The following is an 18,009-nucleotide window of genomic DNA, read 5'->3' as shown; positions in this document are numbered from 1 at the left end:
GACAACTTGTTGAGTCCGTGTCATGTTAAGTTGATGCACTATGCCAGGCAGAATGAGGTCCTACACGACATTAGAACATAACCCATGACTTTCGTCACCTCAGTGTAATTATAGTGCAGCTATTCATGGAAATCCAGTTTGGGCTCGAAGTTCTGTGGCAGCGAAACTTAGTAGACACACTAATGCATTAATATGTAACTGATTTACGCTGGAAAAAATTATATCTTATTTTGGCCACCAGGTGTAATACACTGTATGACAGTATGACACCGAAACTGTCATTTGACAAGCTGTAATGGTGAATAATACATCATTATTCCTTTCCCACTTGTTTGGTCTTTCGTGCCCACATCCCATTCCTAATTCATCACATAAGGAAACATTTTTATATGTCTTTGTTGCATTCACTGTGCCAGGTTTTACACCTGGTGGGCACATTTGAACTACTTTTTTCCAGTGCAAATAGGTTCTGCATTAAAGCGTTACCATATGTACCAAATTCTGCTGCCACACTGGTCCTCTGTGAATAGCTTTACTTTATTTCCAACCACCTGATACTTGGTGTTTGTGCTGATCTAATTCTCTCAGCATCACCGGATTTAATTCAGGTATATTCCATTATCCTAGTTTTTCTTTTGTTGGTATGCATCTTATATCCTGCTTTCAAGACACTATTCGTTCAGTCCGACACATCTTCCTTGTAGTGTGCTGTTTCTGACAGAACTATGTCATTGACTAACCTCGAAGTTCTTATTTCTTTTCCCAGAACTTTAATTCATCTTTCAAATTTTTGCTATGGGCTTTCTTTCCCTCACGCAACCTGGGAAACGCATCACTGAATGTGAGTGAATAATGTTTCCTTGCTCTTGCAGCACTGATTTGTGTACCCTGAATTTTTCCCTTTTCAATCACACTTATTTGTGGGATGTTTTTGTGATTTTCGTAGTACGTTTTCTGGAGTAAATATGCCTTTAAGCCTGGAACAAGCTGCGAAAGCTGTTGCTTTGGTGGAAGATAGCTGCAGCGTGCATTATGTTACAGAGCGTTGAAGACTACACTTCCATGATTTCCAGAACTGTACGAAGGTACAGGGGAAACTGGGGGCTTTGCAAGGAGACTAGGAACAGGCCCGAGAAGAGCGTCGGAGAGAGATGAACGCTTCTCACAATTTAAAGTTCTCCACAACAGTCAGTCACTATTGAAGCACGAAATCAACTCCACCAGGTTCGAGGGGTCAATTTTAGTGAGAGACCCAATTGAAGAAGGCTGGGAGAAGCCATCTTCAGTCCAGAAGACCTGCTATAGGTCCGGAACTCACCAGAGACTGTTGCACAGCTTGACTACGTTTCGCAAGGGAGCATCTTGACTGAACGGTGCAACAGTGGGATCAAGTGTTGTTCACAGATGAGTTGTGATTTGGCCTCCGATAATCTGACACAAGAAAGAGGATCTGGAAAAGACCAGAGAAACGTATTTCCCTTGCACATTGTCGTCCAGGACGCCCTCATGGGGGTTCTGTGATAGTGTGGGTAGGAATCAGTACAGCTGCAAGAATGGGTTTGGTCTTCGTGGAGCATGGGAGATTTACCGCTCATCCTTCTAGAGCATGTTGTGCCTTTTGCTTCATTTATTGATGATTATTTTACACTAATGCACAACAATGCATGCCCACATGTTGTGGGAGTTTTGCAAGAGTCATTGGATGAAACAGGGATTCATACTATGGGTTGGCCTGCTCAAAGCCAAGATTTGAATCCGATTGAACACGTTTGGGACCGGCTGGTGAGAAGGGCACGTCAGCATTATCCAGAGACTCTACAATCCCTTTGAACACCCCCCTTGGAAGAATGGGATATGATTGATCAACAGGAAATTACCATTACCGCGTTAATCAGGAGCATACCTTAAAGGTTGAATGCCGTCATTGGTGCAACGGGTGGCAATAGACGCTTTTGAAGATGCTAACAGAGGTCTCAGGGGTCTGTGATGTGAAATGTGAAGTGTATAACATCAAAACAGATGTGCATTACCTTTATGAGCTTACTCAAAATTTCCATGAAGTGTGCGTCTCTCACTGAATTTTCTAAATTTGTTTACAATCATGTTTCTTTTTTCATTTTTGGGCATTTAAGATGGGACCATACCCAATATTCCATCATAATATAATGGATTAGTGTCATAAATTTAAAATAAATTTCAGTTTTTTAAAGAAATTGGAATGTTGCTTTTTGCATGCCAGTCAGTGTAATTCAGCCAAAACCAATAATTACATCAAAATTAGAGATATACATTATATTTTTTTATTTAATAAAATGTTATTTGTTACTATCAAAATGGAATTAGGCTTAAGTATCACTTCTATCTATGAGAGTTTCGTACTTACTGTCTTCTCATTTAAAGTCAGTGTTTTTTATTTTTATTTGTGATTGTTTACGTATTGCCAGTTGTGTTGTGAAAATTATAATAAAATTTGATTACAGGGTATGTGTCAGAAAAGCTGAAGCGCTGGTCTGCAGTTGATTCCGATGTAGATGAAGTTGATGAAAAATTCTCAGCCCATAAAGCCAGCACATCTGCTTCAGCTGAGAAGAAGTCTGTAATTGTTACGAAGCTGATTACAATATGGACATACATAACAACAATTTTGACATCTGCAAGAAAAAGTTTGACAACTGCAAGTCAAAGAGTTAACAGTGTTTTCAGAAGGGAGAGATATGTGGAAGAAGCTCATTTCTGTAAGCTACTTGTATAACTAACAATGACAATAACAGAATAACTTTAACAAAAATGTGATTGGAAGAATACTATTGCAAAATATAGGTTTCCAGTTGATGGATATAAAAGCTGTGGGCAATAAATATAGCACATCAAATGCAGTTGATGGTCTCCTTAAATTTTGGATTAATATGCTTCTTGAAGTTTTAATGGTGGTGATCATAATGTGTGCACTATTTCAAAACTTGGCTGTTAATCTCTGCTTTGACATGACGATTTTATATATGTGGCGATGAAACCTCTCTCTCTCTCTCTCTCTCTCTCTCTCTCTCTCTCTCTCTCTCTCTCTCTCTCTCTCTCTCTCTCTGTTCTTTTACTGGATGCCAAGTGAATTCTGAGTAAGATGGAGTGGGTGAGCATTCCAAGGCTAATTATCACACCAATACAATGAAGTAAGTCTGTACTTAGCACAGTGGTATGATTTACATTGATACACTTCAGTAAAGAAAGGTTATACTGATTGCCAGTCTGATGGACCACAAGTGTGGGTAGACATTTGAAGGAAGCAATGGTTTTTCCAGTGTGAATGTGGTATAATGGAGAGGGCAGTGGCGGATGGCCTAAGGCACGTGCCCTGGAGTAGAGGTATAGTATGAGAGAGCAAGAATCTCAAGTGTCTCTGTAGGCAGGTGTGAGAGTTGGTTACAAGACATCTCTTATGCTTCCTTACATATCATTGCAGAAATACTGAGGTATGCATTGTCTCTAGAGACTCTACGCTGCCCGTGGAATTTGATCCTTCAGTTGTTGCAGCATGTGTAACTGTCTTAGAACAGTAGGCTGTGCAGTCTGAAATCTTGAGGAGAAATGTAAAAAATAATTAAAATTATTAACTAATGAGGTCTGCTTTGCGACCAATAGGGTTGTGCATAGTTTCCCATGCTGTAAATGTAGAGCTGTCACTGTGAGAATGTTTGAGAGTGAGTGGTTACTCTTGTTTCATCAGAAACTATCAGCCAACCTCTCTTACTCATTCCTGTGTGATACATGTGCTTATCTAAGTAGTTAAACATTGCTTACTAGCTTCAATATAATGAACAATAATTGTGTTGGACCGTAAAGATGTACAAAATAAGATTGTTTTTGGGGACATGTAGACCAGTCTGGACCCATAACATCAAAGGGAGCACAGAAATTATTCTGTCAAATACTGCACATGGTGACTGCAGAGCATGTATGTAAATGCAATAATTTGACATGTGCTAAAATTTTAGCATAGGCAGTTACTGTGTAACATGAACTGTAATGGTTTTCGACATTGATCAGTCAGTCACAAAAATGTAGAAAATGACTATCTTACTAGACATTTACCCCCTAGCTGTTTTTTGTAGGTATATAATATACCTAATCTTTATGTTGGAGCTTGCGATCATTTGACTGTATTTTTTATTCCTAGTCAATTGTTTTTATTAAAAATATGGAAAAATTATATCTTAAAACAATGGTAAAAATTAACAACAGAATGACCTCCACTTTTTAGCTATAAGAAACTTTAACAACATGATCATGACTTGGGAAGGGTAATTTAACTTCTTTTATTTGTTCCATATATCACCTGTAAATTCTGAAATTGCAACTAATAGAAAAGTTTTTCCATTACAGCATCAATACAGTTGGAATCTGAGCAGCATCCATCTGCATGGCTGAGGTTCCAAGGACTTATGTTGTACTGGGCTACCTGCTTCCAGACATGGGTTGTTGCCTGGTTGCTGTACTGGTTACACGGTGCACAAGATCACGTAACTTCAGAGCGTAGGCAACGCAAGAAGTATCTGCAGTTGTTCCTCCTGGGCTTGCTGCCTCTGCTTATCCTGCTCGGTGAGTGGTTGTATGCTTCTCTTTGTAATTAGGAGGGGACTTAAATGTGTAATTGCTGATGTCTGCTTTCACAGGCATGTTGTGTGTCTGTAAATGTTATTACCTTAGCATTTGGTTATGCATTGCAAATTGGGCTTCTTTGTTACTGCCTACATTCTAATTTGTAGTAGTTCTAGTTAACAGATTAATTTCATGAAAGATTATAAACTTATAGTTACATTAAATTGGAAAGGAACATACAGTAATGGGAAAGCAACTTGAAATTTACCTTATTTACTCGAATCTAAGCCGCACTTGAATCTAAGCTGCACCTAAAAAATGACTTGAAATCAAGGAAAAAGAATTTTTCCCGAATCTAAGCCGCACATGAAATTTGAGACTTGAAATTCAAGGGGAGAGAGAAGTTTTAGGCCGCACCTCCAAATCGAAACAAAGTGAGACACAATTTAGGTTGAATGAATGACGATCCAGCTACAGTAGTTTGGTTAGAGTCGTAAACCTAGCAGTTAAGCTTTACCAAGTAGCCATTGCTATGTGTCAGGCGCTCCGTCCGTATTTATACGGGTATCCTTACTTTTTCACGTGCTTCGTCTGGTTTGAATTGATTGATTTATTTTTCTTTGATCTGATTAGTGGCGTCTCTTTGTTATAGGTGTTTACGTCACTCTAAGCTGAAAATGCATTACTGTACTGTCTCATGCATTGTCGCATTCTGATAATGAGTGTTTACGGCCTGTCGCCGCTTGCGGCATGGCTTGCTTCTGTGCACGCTACTGCCGCTTACAATAAATAATAAAAAAAAAAAAAAAAAAAGGAATTGTCTCATAAGTGAAACAATGGCAAGAGACTGCTATTTGTTGTTACTTACACTGCTGCTTTCTTTGGTAATGATAAACAAGAACCAAATAATAGAGTGCGTATGATAGAAGATGTTCTGAATGAGAGTTTAGCGAAAATATTTCTCCATTTGAAAATCTTTGCAGACGCCTCTTAAGTACATTACATTTTGCACAGAAATTAGTCATCGTAGATTTAAAAATCTAGTCAATTGCCGTGCTTCATTTATGACTGTGTCACTATTAGGCATAAGAATAATATGAATATAAACATGACATGATATGTATATTCTCTTCCGCGTTTGCTGTTGTCTCACTCTAGTTTTGTAGTTTATGAGGCAGACAGGATTTAAATGAGATAGCAGCAAACACGAAAGAATACATGGCAAAATGTTTATATTCGTATTATACTTACGGTGAAGAGAATACTGCATGTGATTCACAATTCATAAAAGTTCCTATTAGCAACCATCTCTTCTCACAGGTAAGAAAAAATTCAGAGCGTAGAGTGGCCATATCGACAAACATCCCAAACAGTCTTGCCAGTCGGATTTTCGTAGTACATTGAAATGCTGCGACATTCGAAGATGAACAATATGGAATTTGTATTTACTTTGTTGGATAATGTATGAAAATGCAGTGGTCGAAACTCGAGGTGTAGAAAAAAAAGCTTCCACCCCCCCTTTTTTTTATTTTTTTACCAATGCGGTCGCTTTGGCGCCAGTATTTATCTTTGTGCTTGCAAACCATGCCTGTGTAGCGCTACATATATTCGACAGCAGAAGTTAGTTGTGGCGGCACCTACCCACATTTTTCAGACCTTCCGCTTACTTTGCACTCGATTCTAAGCCGCAGGCGTTTTTTTTTGGATTACAAAAACTGGAAAAAAAGTGCAGCTTAGATTCGAGTAAATACGGTATGTTGTTGCACACTGCAGTTTGAAGTGGATGAACAAGAGGTGCAAGTTTAAATAATGTTCATGTTCGTAAAACTTAATTTATAGCAACAGGAGGTAAACTGTTAAGAAGATAGTTAAAAGTTTCTACAATTTATCTTGTTTCATGATTCCTACTATCTCATTTTATTAACAAGTAGTAGGATATTGAAAAATATGAGAAAGAAGATATCAGAATTACAATGAGTTAAAGCAGTTTTGTTGGATACTTATTGAAGGCATGTTACAGATAAGAACATTACATAAACATTAAATGTGTGCCACAAATTTTATAAAACCATTTCACACAGCATATTTTCTATTGAGTGACCAAAATAATAAGACAACACTTGAATTTTGAGGATGCACATTTCACCTTCCGCCCCCCCCCCTCCCCCTCCCTCCCTCCCTCTCCCTCCCTCCCCCTCCCCCTCCCCTTTCCCTCCCCCCCCCCACACACACACACACAACCTCTCGGAAAGCGCTTAATTGATGATTAGAGCAGTACTTGCCTAATTACATCAGTAGTCTGCCAACCTTTAAATCATCTCGTATATAATTAGGTCAAAAAAAAAGTAATGTTACAGGATCCTTAGTCTTTCAGATAAATCCTGTTTATGTGTATTGTTCTAGTTTTGAACACTTTTCATGTATCTGTGAAATAAGTCTGTAAATGTGTTAATATCTTTTCTAACAGCTTATTTCATCTTTTACAATGTTTGCTTATAATTTGTCTATATACTGTTCATGACATTAACAAAAATAGGTCTGTCTTGGTAAAGATATCATAATCTTCCTATGTTTTTGTTTTAGTACCAATATGTTAGATTTAGTTTCAGCTTCTGAAAAAGACTTGAGTTCATTGCTTCCATCTGTGCATTGTAATTGCATGACAAGTCTGTAGTAGTCATGTGCATAGACATTGGTCTTGGGGAATGCACTTCTGGTAATTGCACAACAGTGCACTGCAACACTGTCCATGCGATGTTAGCAGTGTTCCTGCTCCAGCACGTGGGTACTACACAGCTCCAGTAAGCAGCACTGGAGTATGGTGCTCCTTATTAGGCAGTGCGAAATTGTGCAAACATCATTGCTGAGCAATTCCTGCCAGAGGAGTGGGTTATGTAAGCAGAAAGTCAGCTCCCTGGTAGGCATGCGGCCATTATCTTTTTCAGATAATTGTGCATCAGTTCATTACAAAAACATCTGCTGACACTCAAATGAGTTATGGCACTGATATGCTCCAGATACATCACTTTAACATATACTGCTCCATTGCAGAAAATTGGAATGAAAAATGAAGTAGAACTTTCCAGTTTAATTGAATCAAACAGTAACTAAACATTTTTGAAATTTATTATAAAAATGATCAAAGCAAAATATTTAGTCTTCTTCGTGTGCCCCAGTTTAAGAAGTTAGGAGCTGTTGATTTCTTCCCTTCAGTATTATGTAACGATATCATAAACTGCCTAAAATGGACTGTAGCTTAACATTGGCAGTGACAATATTAAAAGTGGGGTTAATGTGACGCAACAAAATTGCAAATAGTTCCACATGCAGGGTGAGTTGTGTAAGATGCAAATGCAGGGTGAGTTTTGTAGGGCATAACACCCATTTTATTTTGTGAATGGTTCCAGATATTGAAATGAGGTTTTCAGCAAGTAATATCACATTAAGGACCACGTACTTTGGTATGTAATAATGTGCTTCAACTCTAGTATCGATCAAGTTGTTGAAGCAAGTATAATTGCATCTGAAAGAGCTTGAAAAAATGGGTACAATGATATAATGATTAATGTTGAGGTTGAGACTCTTCGCAAAAGCATCCAAGAAATTTACCAAAATTGGAAAGCAGTGTGGCCATTCAGCTATTGTTATGTAAACACTGCCAAGCAGAGCTCTCATGTGAGGCTTTTGTCATTACATGCAGCAAGACAGCCCTATGTTACTACAATGAAAACTCATTTCCTGTCTGACATAAATACAGGGTCAGTTATTGTTTCTGTATATGGAACTACGATTTATCCTAACTTCTGGTGCATTGGATGGGACTTAGGAAAACTATTTCTAATGTGTGTTGTACATTTCTAGTTTTTTGTGGAAACGGCTAGTTTTGTCAGACAGCTTTCCATTTAAACTCTCCCTATTGCTGCTTACATGTAAAAGCCAAACCAGAGATGTTGGTCATTCACACTTCATAATGAGAAACAGTCCTATTCAAGGGAAAAATGAAACTATGCTATTAATTCCATAGACGACCTGTCTTTGCCTGTAGACACTGAAATGCTTCTTAAAGGAAACCACCTGCTATTGTACAAATGTGTCTATAAATACTATTCAAAATTGTAGGTCAACGGAATACACTTCAGATAAACTGAACAGTTTATTGAGAGTGATTGGAGGCATATCACCCACAAAATACTTTCATTAATGAAATGTAACTTTACACTTTACTTAAATATGTGCCCAAATTGTTTACAAGTGACTGAAGGGCACATTTGTAATCATCTTTCAAGAGTCAGATGAACAGATTAAAGTACATTCGTTTTGCCATTGCATACTGTGGTGGCTACAAAGCATTTACTGTCTGGCGTAGTTGGGGCTTCATGATTGACTGTATCTTTCAGTGTTTCCCATAGAAAGGAATGAGGAGGAATCAAATAAAGTGACCTGTCCAGCCAGTGTCCTGCAGTATTCTGGTCTACCTGATGACCAGGAATCTTTTCTTCACTATTTGCATAGCAACATGGGAAGTACGAGCTGGGCAGCTGTTGTGTTGAAACCACATCCATTGTCATTTATCCAGTGCCACCTATTCTAGAAGAAAACAGAGACCGTTCGTAAGACAGTGAGAATATGTATTTCTGTTTAATACTCCAGGAATGAAGTAAGGTCTCCTAGTGGGTGCCACACTGAGTTGATGCTCCACAGTTGTTATACCTGATGAAGCCAGCATGAATTTTTAGCTGGCCAGTAGTGCATGTTACTTAAAATTACATTTCTGTGGTTCGTAAACATTCCTTTGTGTAAATAAATTATGTCTTACAAGCAATGCACATCAGAGAAACAAAATTCTACATGGCGTTTTGATATCGTGTCCTCAGTGTGCCCGAAATAAAGTTGCTTCATCTGAAATCGTGTCCTCAGTGTGCCTAGAACAGTGATAGATGAGAAGGGTGAAATTTATATCGAAGCAAGGTGCGAATGACACTCCTCTGGCTGATCCCACATTCCTTGGGAATATGTCTTTTGCCACCATTTGCATCGAAGTACCTTGTCTTAACTCACCATTGGTGTCTGTGTGCAAGGAATGTTGTCGCAGATATTACCTGTCTATGGATGATGCACTAAAACCACAACTGGTTTCATGCTAATTTTAAGTGCATCTTCAAGTGATATAAATTGTCTACAATATTATTTTACACTGTCCTGAAGCCTTATGCTATTGAATAATATTGTGTGTACTTACGTGCATATTATTTGTGCCTGAAACCATTAGTGGTTTTCTGCATCTGCCAGCTAAATGAGTTCATGTGGGGTGATCAGTCAGTCAGTTTGATAGCATTTGACAGCTTGAGGAGTTCTGAAATAATTTTCCAATGACCATTACCCTTCTTTCTAGAGTAATAACTCAGTTGTACTGATCGGGCCTTTGTGCAAGTAATTTCATTGTGAAATTTATTTTCAGTGATGTATATGGATTTTGTATGCCTTTAATGATTGTTTTATTTCATTCCTTTCCAAATTTTTGGTCCATTCAGGCAGTGCACTATAGCAATTGGGTTGGTTTTTCCAACACTGTCTGAACTCTCATGATCTTCAAATGACTGCATTTAAGACACATGCACAACCTTGCTGACATCTTTCAATTACCTGCCTGAGGGGAGAGGGATCAGTTCTTCAGATAATGTCACTAGTGTCACCCAAGATGTGCTTAATACCAAAATCTTCTCTGCCTATTCCTAAAGAAAAGTGTTCTTATTGCACTGTATTGTGTGTCACTTATTCTTGTAGTTCGCATCTACTTGCATTAAGTGGGGAAGGAATTGTTTAACCATTTCTGAAGGTAATTTTTATAACATGCGACACCATCCTTTTTAAAGTGATGGTCTTTTTTGTTCCTCACAGCAGTTACTGGCTCACAAGACATAAAAGGATTATAGACGTCCTTCATAAATGAATTTCATGAGAAGTAGGATAGGAGTAACAAGGAAACACAGGATGAAGAATGAAAGGGTATGGGAAATAGTGAAAGAGGAACTCTTGCTGAATGAGGAACCCTTGCTGAGCAGGACAGAAATGTCAAAGGTAAGATAATATGGGCACACAAAGAGTGGAAAACAAGAGGATTTCTAAGAAGGTACCTGGAATAGAGATGTGAAGGAAACAACGAAGAGGAAGCTTGAGTGAATTGATGACTGAAAGATGTGGATGAACACTGAAAAAATAGCTGAGTACTGGACCAGGGTGAACACAGAAAGGTGGTGGGAAAACAGGAGCAGATGGCGAGGCTTATATTCCAAACAGACCAACCTGGGGCTAGAAACTATTCAAGATGATTATAGCTGCCATAGTGTGGGAAAGGAAAGGAAGGGAAGACATATAATACTGCATTAATGTTACCTTAGCATATCCCTGCATCTTCTCAGCAGAAATATGATCACTGAATAATTGCTGTTAAACCTTTAGACAACACGGAACATAATATGTAGCCCATGTGACTAGTACACCATGTCAAATGAATCTAGCAATTCGTGGTGTCAGCTCAAAATGATTTCTTCTGACCTGCTTTATGTTTTTAAGTAAAATTCTAAGTGTATAAACTGATGTAACACTTTCATGACATTTTTGATACAAAGTAATTGCCTGTGTTCTTAACCTTTTGAACTAAAAGGTTGGTGACAAGTAATATCAACCATTTGTGGAAAACCAGAGAAAGATACATAACCAATTTATGTTGTCACTTGTATGTATATATGTAGTATTAAAGTTCAAAATTTTCTTTACATACAAGCTACTGGATAAATTTGGAAATTTGTCAGACTACAGACCCAAGCACTATTAAATTTGCAATTTTTAAATCTTACAGGGGCATGGTTTCTTTTATAATGTTTTTATTGTTGTTCCCAAAGGAAGTGTTAAAATTGGGTATGCAGCTATAAAGCTCAGAAGTATGCATCAGGTTTAGAAAGGTTGTAAGCTGTCAAATGGAGAAGTACCGAAGTGTCATAAATGGATCCCTCAGCTTTCTGTGGGAACATTTTAGTATACAGCAGTCATATACCTTTCTAAAACTAAGTGAACTGTGGCCTCGTCTACCCAGTGCAACTTTTGATGTGTACTTTGTGTCCTTGGTAACATATTGGACACCATAACTTAGTAGCTTTGGCTCACTTGGTCCCATGTATCCTGATAAATAACGTGTGCAGAAGGTTTTTTCATTCATGAATTAGCTGAACTTCAAAGATAACATTGACAAAGATTGGATGCTGTAATATTTCTGCCAATAAATCAGATACCTGAAGCTGTGATATCTGTTATGTTCTTTGAATGTTGTTCAACTCTTAGAATTTAATATTAATGCACAATTTTTTGCACGCTGCTCTAGTTCATTGCAAATTTTATAAGGACTTTCTCAATTTTAGTTACCTTCTATATTGGCTTTTGTGGGTGTAAATATTAAATTGTGCTTACACACTGAACTTTTTATGTACATAAACTTTTAAAAAATGTTATTGTATTGAACAGTCTGTGTGAAATCAAATATTCAAATTCATAGTTGCATTGTTACTCCCCCAATCCTTGCTACGCTGCACGAATGGGGCTTAAGGGGACCACTTCCAATTTTTCTATGGGATTTTCTCTCGAATCGCTCCTTTCAGGTTAGAGTTGGCACTTATTTTAGCTCTGCTCATATTCAGGAGAACGGTGTCCCGCAGGGCTTGGTTCTCAGTGTTCCCCTCTTTTTGGTGGTAATTAATGGTCTTGCGGCTGCAGTGGGCTCATTGGTCTGTTCCTCTCTATATGCCGATGACTTTTGTTTTTAATTACAGTTCCCCAAGCATCAGTGTAGCTGAACGGCGGCTGCAGGGAGCTATCCGTAAGGCACATTTTTGGGCGCCCAACCATGGTATTCAGTTCTCAGCCACTAAGGCCCGAGTGATGCATTTCTGTCGTCGTCGAACGGTCCACCTCCATCCAGAGCTCTACCTTGCCAATGAACTCCTTCGAATTGAGGAGACGCATTGCTTTCTTGGCATGCTGTTTGATGCTCAGCTCACTTGGACACCTCATCTTCGCGAGCTTAAACAATGGTGCTGGTGGCACCTCAACATCCTTCGCTGTCTCAGCCATACCATTTGGGGGGGGGGCTGCACGAACAACCCTCCTACAGCTACATAAGGCCTTAGTCCAGTCCCGTCTCGACTACGGGAGCGTAGTGTACGACTCGGCAGCACCTTCAACGTTGCAGATCCTCGACCAGATTCTCCATTGTAGCATCAGACTGGTGACAGGTGCCTTCTGCAGTCGTGTGACTAGTCTTCTTGTAGAAGCTGGAATCTCTCCCCTACGATTCCAGTGACAACAGTTGCTTGCATCATACATCCATCACCCGCATCCATGCCTCGCCCAACCACCCAAACCACAGGCTCCTTTTTCCATCTTCTACCCTCCCCTCCCCTCCCCTCCCCACGATGGCGGCCTAGGTCGGGTTTCCAGATCGCGGTCCGTGTTCGATCCCTTCTCTCGTCGGTCTTTTCCCCTTCCTCCATCCTTCCGGCCCTCTTCTTCTACCCCTCCTTGGTCCCTTCCTCGCTTGCAGCTTTGCTTGGATTTGTCCTGCGGCTCCAAGTCCTCCGTTCTATCTGCCAGTCTTCAACAATTCGTGGCTCTTCTTGCCTTGTTTCGCGATGCAGATGTAGTCTACACCGATGATTCTGTGGTCGATGGACGCACTGGGTTTGCTTTCATCCACGGCGACTACGTTGAGCAGCATACCCTGCCTTGTGGGAGCAGTGTTTTCACTGCGGAGCTGGTTGCTTTTTATCGTGCATTCCCTCACCTTTCCTCCTGCCCTGGGAAGTCATTTGTCATATGCAGTGACTCCCTGAGTGGATTGCAAGCACTCGACCAGTGTTTTTCTCGGGACCCTTTGGTGCGCGGTATTCAAGATACTGTTTTTGCTCTCGCCGAGTGTGGTCATTCAGCGACGTTTGTGTGGATCCCGGGCCCCATCAGCATTCCAGGAAACGAACATGTCGATCAGTTGGCCAAGCAGGCCACCACTTCGCCACCTCTGGAACTTGGTCTCATGGAAAGAGACCTCCGGTCAGCCCTACATCGCAAGGTCCGCGATGTCTGGAGCTCTGAATGGTCTGTCATGAACACGCCAAATAAGCTTCGCACGGTAAAGTCGTCCACGGCCATATGGAACTCATCCTTTAGGAGCACGCGTAGGGACTCAGTTGTTCTCTGCCGTCTCCGAATTGGACATACATGGTTGACCCACAGCTATCTCCTTCACCGTGAGAACCCGCCCAAGTGTCGCTGTGATGCAGGTCTGGCAGTGGTTCATCTTATGATGGACTGCCCCCTTTTAGCCCCCTTGCGGCAGTCCTTTAATTTACCAGCTGCACTTCCTTTAATTCTACGTGATGATGCGTCTATAGCTGACTGTTTTACGTTTTATCCGTGCAGCTGGATTTTATCACTCTCTAGTGTGGGCGCTCTTGCGTGATTTCTCAGGCTACACCTACTCCAGCGACTTTTAATTGTGACGTGGATACCAAAATAGTGTCTTTTATGGTAACAAGTTGTGTTGGTACCTCTATCAACGCTTTCCAGCTGGAGGTTCTTAGTTTGTAGTTGAGTTGTTGACCTTTTACCTGATCCATCAACTACTGTAGTCTGTTTTACTCTAGTCAACTATTTGCTATGCTCCTTTTAAGTGTCCTCTACTGTTGTGTTATTGCGGTGTTCATTTTAGCTCTGTACCCCTTGGTGTTCCCTCCCTGTGGGTGCAGAGGTTAGCTTTTACTGTATAGGCCTTTTACAAGTATGTCTGTTTTGAACAGGGACTGATGACCTCGATGTTTAGCCCCCATCAAACCCCAAAACCAACCAACCTTATTTTGTTTCCTTTACCATACAGTACGGGCTGTGAAGTAATGTACAAATATGTTTGTTTGCATGGCCACCTTCCATTGCATCTGTTGTGATGGGTTTTTCATCTCAAGCTTACTGAATTTCAAGATTATTCTTTACTAGATACATTTGCTTTTACACTGATCATTTTTAAAACCGCTGCAACTGATTCACTGCAAACTGGGTGAGTATATTGCACTGCACCCCATGAAGTATGCCGATGTTGTATACATCATCTGCTGAGCACCAAGGTAGCATGAATGGAGTCATGACATTACACCCATCGCATTGGTTGACACAAAGAGGTCTCCAAACAGCCATGCTGGCCAGTATGATAGCGCATAGTGTCACTAGAGCACCACCTGTATGTGTAATATTCCCAAGCAACAAGTAAGGCAGCATGTTCTATAGCTCGATGAGTTGGAGGAGGGGTACTTTGTGGGGTTGCAACCGTTGGCTGGTCCTATTGTGTTCTGCACTACACCAGTTGTTTGGATACCACCATTGCCCTTTTTTGGCAGCAATAGATACAGAAAGCCACACATGCACAACATGTAGGATCTGGATATCTGACACACACCACAAGGAGGGAGGACTGACAGATTGCCCACAAAGTGCAAACAGTTCGAACAATAACGTAAGGACCACTCATCAGGCTTTCCTGCCTTCTATGCAACATTCTCTAAGTGCTAGTACCGTTGGCAGGGTTGCATGGTGCAGGACTTGCTGACCACTTACCCTATACGTGCCTAACACTTACACCTACACAGCGTAGCATCGTATCAGGTCCTACTCACCCTGATGTGGGCAGTGACAGACAGCAGACTGGCAGTGGGTCATCTTCACTGCCCCACCAGGAGGATAAAAAATCTTTTGTGAGTATGTGCTTGGCGCTTGGCTATCTTTGGTCCCCAGCCTTTGCAGCATTACTTCCTTTCCATGCTGCAAGCTTATACATCTCTCTTTCCCTCTGCCACTCCATCGGATGGTTTTGTTGGAGCAGACCCTGCTTGGTTCTGGTTCACGATTTGGGACTAGAGTTTCCACTTCCAGAGATTCCCACAATTTTTTATTAAATACACACATGATTCCATTATTGGGTTTGACCTGGCACCAGTTTTCAAAATTCTCTAGAACAGCGGATCGTGCAGGGAAGGCAGCCCAATGCGGTGTACGCTCCTTGTTTGTGCCTTTCCATTGTGTGTGTGTGTGTGTGGGGGGGGGGGGTGCTGAAGTGCCTGCACGGAGGTAGCCCCCCAGATGAAGCAGGGATCACACTGTTGGTGCCTGAGCTGGAAACTCCCCATGTTTACCAAGCAGTGTGTGACCGTCGTGACTGGGGTACGAGGACTATGAGCAATGGATTACTGGTTAGGTAGCCATTGCTGAGGGTGGATGTTCATGGGGAGAACCCCAGTTCGTTGTAGGTGGTACCGTGTCAGATGAGCTGCAAATGAAGCGGATGAAGTTATATGAAGTTATCTGCTGCTGGTGGCCGCACAGCCCCAGCAGTCTGTTTGGAAGGAAAGGCCCCTTTCAACGCAGAGAGATATGAACGTAAAATGTTCCTGTCCCTGGCTACACCATTATGCCATGATAGGAACATAGGACTAATTGGCAAGCAGACAAATACTCCCTCCAGTTCTTGGTTTCCACAAGGACTTGGGGAGATTCCTTCTCGGCTATAAAGCCCTTACTATTTGTGGAGAACAAAGAAGCCTAGTTTTGGGAAATGACAGCCACCTCTAAAATGAAACGTGGGTCAGTTTTGATCAAAACAGCATCCCCTGCCCAGTCATGGGCACTGCTAGCTTTTTAACAAGCTGGGTGACATACCTGTGACTGTCACCCTCCATAATAATCTAAATATGGTTCAGGGCATCATTTTCCACTGAGACCTGTTCGTGCAATCTGGTGTTGAGCTATGTGCCAACTTGGAGTGATGGGGTGTAAACTACATTGTGTCCATAGGTGGCCAAAGGACAATGAGGGTGCTATCAGTGCCTTCATCTTGGTCTTTGAGGGCTATTCATTGCCTTCAAAGGTCATGCTAGTATACTGATGTGATATGAATCTCTCCATCCACTGGAGAGGCTGCGATGACCTGTGTGATAGTGAGCACTTCCCGATATTCCTGTCCCACAATCAGCGTCCCTCCCCTGGATGCCTGCACAGATGGGCTCTCAGCAGTATTTACATGGGTGCTCTTCCCTCTGCTGTCACCCTTGGCTCCCCGCTGCACGTAGATACCAGTGAGGCAGTCCAGACTACTACTACAGGCAATCTTTTGGCAGCTGATGTAGTGATCCCTGTTTTCCTCAGGACTGTCCCGATGGGAGACAGTACCTTGGTGGTCATCAGAAATAGAAGAGGCCATTGGAGATTGTTGGCACTCTCTCCAACACCATAAGTGGCACTCCTCTATGGAGCACCCCATTGCCTTTAAGCAGTTTCATGTCCAGTTCCACCACCTAATAAAACAAAACAAGAAAGAATGCTGGAAACAGTACGTTTCAATCATCAGGCCATTAAATCTGCTTCATAGGTTTGGGGAAGATCAGTCTTCTCTATGGATGCCAGACACCTGCAGGTGTACCTTGTATTACCTTGAATGACACTATCTACTTACCCAGACATTTCGCCAAACGTTTTGCTGTGCATTATGCATGAGCCTCTGCATGTGAGAATTATCACACTGCCTTTTGTGTCCTGGAACAGTGGGTGGAGCAAAAGCAATTATCTTCTTCTACATGTGATCTGGAGTCATGTAATAAATACTTCATTCAACAAGTGGGAATTTGTAAGTGTCCTAGCCCACAGCCCCGATACAGCCCCATGGTCAGGCCACATCCACAACCAAATGCTCGAGCACCTATCAGTGGATTGTCAGTGTCATACCCTTGAACAGCTTACTTGTGTAGGCAGGGGTCCCTTCATTGTAGATAAGGTTACAACAGCAGCTTGTCAATTACACTACATATGTCGGCAGCTCCCCAAATCATCCAAACTATCATCTCCTCTTTACAAACACTGAAATCCATCCCCTGCAATGGTGGTTAAGATCAGGAATTAAGATACGGTACAATCCATGCCTGGTCTCTCCTCTCTGAACTCCAGTTGTTTCCTCTATGACCTCTCCTCTGGGCCCATTCACGTACACCTATGTGGTGCATTCCTCGGCCACTTATCACAAGGTCTGAAAGACTCAGTTCATCCCAAGGCCCCCACCACAAAGTGGCCTACATCCTTGGCACATTCCAGGGTCCAGACATAGTCTATACTGATGGGTCGATGGTTGATGGTCACATAGGCTTCGCTTATACACTAGACACTCCCTAATCCGGCCCTCGGTAGTCCGGCCACTCAGTAATATGGCGCACATCCAAAAACATGTGCACAATGAATTATTTTGCGCAACAATGCTTAGTCAAAACAATGCTTTATATACTGTATTTGATATTTTAGCTTTCTTTACAGTTTGGAATCATGTCTTCTAAAAGG

General features: G+C 41.3%; 1 protein-coding gene across 3 annotated transcripts in view; it reads left to right on the top strand.

The window, feature by feature from the left end:
• Positions 1-18,009, top strand: part of LOC126236181 (klaroid protein-like) — a 171,422-nt gene that overhangs the window by 100,277 nt on the left and 53,136 nt on the right. For all 3 annotated transcript variants that reach the window (XR_007544884.1, XM_049945279.1, XM_049945278.1), the window contains 2 exons: positions 2,481-2,735; positions 4,378-4,593. Coding sequence is in view for 2 of the 3 variants with exons in the window: in XM_049945279.1 (XP_049801236.1) it covers positions 2,481-2,735; positions 4,378-4,593 (471 nt within the window). In the remaining variant the exon portion in view is untranslated. The remainder of the gene's footprint in view (positions 1-2,480; positions 2,736-4,377; positions 4,594-18,009) is intronic.

The sequence above is a fragment of the Schistocerca nitens genome, chromosome 2 (assembly GCF_023898315.1).
Source record: "Schistocerca nitens isolate TAMUIC-IGC-003100 chromosome 2, iqSchNite1.1, whole genome shotgun sequence".
NCBI classification, from domain to species: domain Eukaryota; kingdom Metazoa; phylum Arthropoda; class Insecta; order Orthoptera; family Acrididae; genus Schistocerca; species Schistocerca nitens.
Note: the sequence above shows the minus strand (reverse complement) of the source record. Positions and strands in the feature narration are given on the sequence as shown.